Below are 7,011 nucleotides of genomic sequence, written 5' to 3' on the forward strand. Positions count from 1 at the left end.
TGCTGCCGTCACCCCTGGTCTCTGAGCTGCCCCACGCCCACCCCAAAGAGAGGTGCCTCCTCACACTGTCCCACAGGGGCCTGGGAAGAGGATATCCCCAGCCTTAGTGGCCCAACGGAGACTGGTAAAGGTGAACATGAAGTGAGCACCACACCCTGGGAGGCAGCAGTAGCAGTAGGATGCACTGCGAGGGAGCTGGCGTTTGTCCACAGACAGCTTTCTGGGTCATGGTCAGCATGACTAAACCGCTTCTGGCGCAACAGAACACCGTGATGGAAGCCAGAGTGCACGGAAATGCCATTTACCTTCCTGCTGCAGTGGTACCTATTTATCTATTTGCACTGGCATGCTTTCGAATTGCTAGGCTGGCAGAAGCTGGGACAGTGTCACGTGGATTCAAACTGCCGACCTTCCAATCAGCAAGCCCAAGAGGCTCAGTGATTTAGACCACAAACAGCGCCACCCTAGGAGAGAAAGTAAACTGAGAGGAAGACCACATATTTCTGCCCGTACAGTCAGTCTCTCCTGAACTCTTCGCGCTGCAAAACTGGAAGTGATCCTCATCTCATCAATATATACAGGGCTGCATACATTATTTGTATAATAATAAGAATAATTTTATTATTTATACCCCGCCCATCTGGCTGGGTTACCCCAGCCACTCGGGGCAGCTTACAACATTTTAAGGATTGATGTATTATGTTTTTAGATAAAAACATCAATCCTTAAAAACTTCCCTAAACAGGCCTGCCTTCAGATGTCTTCTGAAAGTCAAATAGTTGTTTATTTCCTTGACATCTGAAGGGAGGGCACCACTACGAAAAGTCCCTCTACCTGGTTCCCTGTAACTTCGCTTCTCGAGGTGAAGGAACCAGCAGAAGACCCTCAGAGGAGGACCTCAGTGTCTGGGCTGGATGATGGGGGTGGAGACGCTCCTTCAGATATACTGGGTCAAGTATGAAGCTTTCCCATGATAACTATAGGTATGCCCCTAAATAACTATCCTCCACACAGGATTGTAACATTTTTGCTTACTAAATATTTGAGAAGCTAAGATGTGCCATAAGTTAATTTCTTTCTGTCCTAAAGAGAAATTGCACAGAGAGCCAAGTTGCTTCTGCACATATTGGAAACACATGTGGTACAAGAAGGAAGACCCCACAACTGTCAAAAAAGGCAGGGAAAATAAAAAACACAGAAAACAAAAATAAGAAAGATGACAGACTGAATTTATTAACAACAGATACAATTCTGCATAAATACATTCTTCCTTTTGCACTGAAATGTAGTCAAAACAAAAACACACAGCATACCCGGGAACCAAAGACAGAATTTTCTTAAGTGCATCAATACATAAATCAACAAGTAAAAATAGAAGAGCTCCTACATTAAACGGAGGAGTTTCAGCAGGACAATTTAGCAAACACACATCACAAGCCAACTCACTTGCAAAAAATACACAGACTTCACCTAACACAAAAGAGTGCTGTTTGCCACTGAACCTCCTTTGCGCACACTGAGGATGTTGTCAGATTTGGCTTTGAAGACAGTGCAGTTTGCCATAATCTTCAGATCTCACAAATGCAGGATGTCTACAAGACACCAGGTAAGAGTTACAGATGTTGCAAATCTGTGTCTAGGAACTGTTCACAAACCATGCGCACCCAGCCTTTCTGAACACTCAGGACAGTGCCCCAAGTCCAAAGGGGTGAGCCACAAGCTGAAGAGTTACTCCAGTTCTCATTATCTCCAGACGCATTTTCCACCACCGTTCTGCTCCACTGAAGAACAACACATGAGGATTCTACCTAGCCCTACTACTGCCACAGATCAGACATGGGAACCCAAAGGTTCAAGGTCATGCAGTTCTAATTCGCAAAAGAACAGCTGAGGGTTGGCCATCCAAAAACAAATTAGAGGTGACTTTGTGTGCCAGTAAAGAACACATAACTGATGGCTTGCTCCTTCAAGTGGGAGTTGCGGCAACTGCTATTTGAACAGGTAAGCTCAACACCTTTCCCACTAGAGATAAAAATAGGTACATCCACCCACTCTCCAAGAAGCTTGATCCCAGACCAAACCCTCTCTCCGTGATCAAAGCATTGTCTTTCTTCACTTCTCTTCCCCGACTTCCCTTGAAATCACCTCTCATGCCACCTGAATACTTAGTAGGGGAAAGTTGTAAAGAGTTCACCTGTCCATCACAATACCTTGCCAGTGAGCCAGTTGTAAATACTGGGTGCATGTTGTGGCCATTTGCTGACAAATAAGCACATGAGGGATCCATTTCCAACACATAATAATCTGACTGGGAGGAAAAGCTCCCTGCAAGTGACTGGTCCCTTGCAGCATGAGGGTCAAATAGCTTAAGGCCATCAAACACAGGGAAGGACCCTGCTCAGATTTGGTAATTCAGCCAGTGCATTATATATATATGATAATATGAAACTATAGGTCTGGAATGGTGTGCCTGGCACATACACCTCCTTGGGAAAGAAAGGAGTCTTCTGTGATGTAGCCAAAATATTGTCTATACTGTTGTGGATTAGCCCTGACTCCATGGGACTCAGGATATAAATAGCTTCCTATTGGCCCTGTAGAAATTCCCTCTGGTAGGAGAGATGCCCTCCTGCCAAGCCTACTGACTGGTTCCACTACAGCCTATCCTTAATAGCTAAGAACTGTGCACACTGACATTTTCTGCACAGCACCAAGGAGCCTACCACAATAAAGGCCCTGCAAATTAACAGGAGCTCCATGTGGTCTGGTGCATGCAATGGAGGCAGCCAGTAGCAACTCAGCAACACAAGACCATCACCAACTAGCAGCATTTTCCCCTCTTGTGAACACACAGAAGTGGCCTGCTGGACTGTGCCAGAAGTGTTTCCTCAAAGTGGCTGAGGATGGACTCCAGACTCCTCAGCCGCTCAAAAAGCATCCTTGATGTTCTTCAGCTGCCGCACTGCCAGGTCCACAGGGAGGCTGAATCGAAGGTTACTAAGGCGGCTAAGGAGATTGAGGGCCCCCTCAAAGCCTGTCTGGGCCATGTAACTCCAGGGCTGGTAGTGGGTTTGGATCAGGGCCCCTGACTTGCAGATTAGGTTGAGCCAGGAAACCAGGCGCTGCTCGTTGAGGGCCAGGCACACCAGCGCCTTCAGCTCCGAGTCTGCACTACGCTTGAATGGGTCATGCTCCGACAGCACAGTGTGGATGGCAGACAGCAGGCTCTGCTTCGGGGTGGCGGGCACTCCACCCATCACTGGGAGGGCAAAAGACTCGGAAAGTTTGCGTGCTGGCGATTCCACAAAGGCACGGCCGTTCTTAGAGTTGTAATACTTCACAAAGAGCTCCCATGGGTGCATGGCCTGAGGAGAGGAACTCAGTACTGGCAGCAAGCAAGCAATAGGGGCTAGAACCAAGCTCATGCCTGGCGATGGGGTGTAGAGACCGTGGGCCAGCAAGTCCCGCACAGCTATTGTCAGCTCCTTACGCACAGCCAGCGTCAGCTCATCCCGCCCGCCCAAGGAGGCATCCTGGAAGCCCGAGCAGCTGATGACATGTTCAGGCTCTGTCAGCTGGTACTTCTGGGCCAGCTGCCTCACATGGGCCACAGCCACCTCTAACTTCTTCACCAAGGGCGAATAGTCCCTGTCAGACTGGTCCTTCTGCCATAGATGGTGTGGTATTTGTCCAGTTGTACAGCCAAACTGGCTCACTGCGAAGATCTGCAGCACAGCGAGCATTCGGCGCATGAGATGTAATCCCGTCTCTCGCATCCTCTGTGCATCTTCAGGATTCACTACAAAACCAGAGAGAGGAAAAGAAACATTCCTTAGAGGAGCAGACGGACTGGAGTGGTTTCTACTCTGTTAAAGCAAACACTTGTGGTTTTGACTGGCAGTCACACAAAGCTCACTCCACCTGTCCATCTCCTCCTATGGGTAGCACGGCTGCAGGTGTGGGCCCCACACTCCATTAAACCCTGCCAAGCTGTGTGGGAGGGGGAAGAGTTTGTACTGCAGGTCTAAGTATCCTTGGGTCATCTTATGGGAGACCGGTTTCACTCAGATTATCTGGGACAGGGACAGACAAGTGGCAACAAAAAGTGAGTGTTGCGGTGATGGAGTAGGCCCCACTTTGGCCTCATCTTAGGTTGGTAATTGGTGAGAAGAGTAAGAGAATAGCTGGCATTGGTACAGACACCAGGGGATGGTCTATATTAGTGAAGGAAACTACTCTATGGGGCTAGCAGGGAGAAAAGAATTACAAGGTGGCAGAGACCCAATTCGCTACTCAAAGTGTCTTTGCAACACACACATATCTCCCCATAGTTTTAGAGGTGCCAAGCAATAAACATTTTATGTTGCGGTGCTTCTGTAAGCTTTAATCTGTATTTTATAGTGTTAATGGGGACGTACTTTTTGTAATATTGTGAACTGCTCTGGAATAAATTATTGATAAATGATGGCATATAACTTAAATAAAACAATGAAACAAAATGAAATTAAAAAGCCATCTGTTGACCATGCGCAGTGAAGGCTCTCCAGGTACCCACCTCGGTGTCTTCCATGAGGCTGCCGCGTGTTCGGTTTGCAGTTGCCACTTCCAGCTTTTCCACCTGAACAGTCACAATGCCCCTTCTCTGCATTACCTGGGCTGCTGACTTCTTCTGTAAAGCCAGGAAAGTATATTTTATTAAGTATTGTAAAACCTAGAACAACCTTGATTCATATCCATGTACAACATGCTCTAAACCCCAGCTCTATCCCAGCAAAGAATCTTCCTCCTCAGCTTCATTTTCATTTGAAGACAAATATTTCCAAGGTACAGACATACTTTGTTTCTGTGCTACCCTCTCACACCAAACCAAATCCAGATTCAGAGAAGCCATTCTTTAGACAACAGGCACCCTAAAAGAGGTACTATAATAATGGTTATAGGAACAACTAGTCCAGGAGTGCCCTTGTTAAAGAAAAGAGTGGGGGGGGGGACACACAAAAATGTGGCAATTTAATGATTCACAAATTCACTATGACATACGCTCTTACAGATTAGAGTCCACTTCATCAGGGATGTGCAAGTGTTTTTAGAGATGCATGAAGCATTATCTTCACTTAGCAAGTACATATGGGATGTAGAGAAAAAGTGCAAGCAATGAAACCAGAGAAAATAAAAAAAAATGCAGACTGAGGATTGTGTTAAATCTTAAATATACAAAAAATAATTAGTAACTATTCACCGTGGGTAATGCCACCAGGATCCTAGCACTGAAAAGCTAGCTGACACCTCTAGTAGAATAAAACAAATTATTGTGATTGAATATCACAGGTTATATAATTTAATCTTTGAATGGTTGCAGTTCAAGCCCAATGACTTGATGCTGTGGTTTACACTGTTAGGTCCTTTAACACCTCACAGCTAAAACCACTCCAGTATATCAGGATCTAAAGCCAATTCTTATGTAATAGGCCAGTCTTTGTTTACAAACGGCCCCCTAACCTAAAACATCTACTTGCCAGTGACAAGCTGCACAAAAAGACACAAACACAGGGATAGGACCCTGCAACAAACTCAGATGTCAATCTTTTCAAACAACACTTTTACAGGATCTAACTGTCAACTTGGGATGACGCTTAATGTATTCAGTGAATGTGATCTAGGAAGGCTTAATACATAATAAATGTATTAAAAGGTGCTGCTAGACTCATTTTTGTGGCACTTAGAGAACAAGACTATCCCTCTAGAACTTGTTAGTGATTATCCTCCTATTGCTTACTCCTTCCTTTTACTCAAATCCCAATTATAAGACATAAGATGTCTTAACTTGTCAAAGTGAATAAATGCTAATGTGAATTTAGCATCATGGTCTGCCACAAACTACCCCATGCCTCTACTCTCAAGTTATCTGCACACATTTCATATGTACCTTGGACCTCTGAATACCCAAGGTCAAGTGCCCCCATGTACTGCCCAAATTATGCAAGATCTGTGCCTGCTGACCTTGAATGAAATTGATAAACATCTCGAGGTCTCGGATCTGGGTTTTCAGCTGCTCTACCAGCTGCTCCTTCACACGTGCCGGATTGACAATTTGTGCCACAGCAGCATCCACCTGCTGACGCAACTCCTCTGGGGACAGTGAGGCAATGTCCTCACTCAAGTTCATGTCCAGCTTCTTGATCAGCTCCTCAATAATCACCTGCAAAACCACACAGGAAGGAAGTTGAGAGGTGTTTCCCCCTCCCTCTCTGAAGATCACTCCAAAGGGCTAAACACCAGCTGGTTCAGCTAAAAGAGTCCCTCCACAGGGAAGCTAGGCCTCACCCGTTGTCTCTCCACAACCATGGACTGTGGAAGTGCATCATAGCTTCCCTCCTGGTAGGCAAAGGTTTCCAAGTCATCCAGTTGGGCCTTGAGTTGCAGTATGAGTTCCCGCTGCTTCTCCTTCCGTGCCTCTAGCTGTTCCTGCTTCTCGTGCTCACTCTGAAACAAGGAGATAATATCTTACCTTGCACCCCTTTGGAAAAGAGAGCAAGGCCTCAAAGAGAAATGTCATTTTCACCCCACAGACAGCAAGTATCCAGTTGCTGCAGAAAAAAACATGTGGAACAGTTTTGTGTGTGTTTTTGTCATGGTTTAAGCTGTTTTTATAAACATATATTCTTTTACTGTAAGCTACACTGGGACCTTATGAAGGACAGGAAAGAAATCAAATAAATGAACCTTACATATACTGTACTCACTCACACACAAATTTTGAAACATTCCTCAGAACCACGTGTCTCAAAACAACCACATCGTATCCTGCTTATCAGTTTAAAAATACAAACCTCTCTTGTACAGCAGGCTCTAATCGCTGAAGTAAGGGTGTGCAAAGGTATGCATGACAGATATGGAGGTGTTGCTCAGGTGCGCAAACTCACTCAGCTTGTGTATGTTTTGTAACCCAAAGGGATAAAAGGACAGCCACAGTGGTAGGGTTTGAATGGCAGATTAAACTATGGTTAAAAA

General features: G+C 45.6%; 1 protein-coding gene across 1 annotated transcript in view; it reads right to left on the reverse strand.

The window, feature by feature from the left end:
* Positions 1-1,208: 1,208 nt before the first annotated feature.
* The window catches only part of RUNDC1 (RUN domain containing 1), a 9,504-nt gene continuing 3,701 nt past the window's right edge, over positions 1,209-7,011 (reverse strand). The window contains exons 2-5 of the mRNA XM_081837930.1: positions 6,325-6,483; positions 6,001-6,199; positions 4,556-4,669; positions 1,209-3,799 (exon numbers count right to left, since the gene is read on the reverse strand). Coding sequence (XP_081694056.1) covers positions 2,928-3,799; positions 4,556-4,669; positions 6,001-6,199; positions 6,325-6,483 — 1,344 coding nt within the window. The 3' untranslated portion in view covers positions 1,209-2,927. The remainder of the gene's footprint in view (positions 3,800-4,555; positions 4,670-6,000; positions 6,200-6,324; positions 6,484-7,011) is intronic.

This window comes from Podarcis erhardii (assembly GCF_964252035.2).
Source record: "Podarcis erhardii genome assembly, chromosome: 13".
Classification (NCBI taxonomy): domain Eukaryota; kingdom Metazoa; phylum Chordata; class Lepidosauria; order Squamata; family Lacertidae; genus Podarcis; species Podarcis erhardii.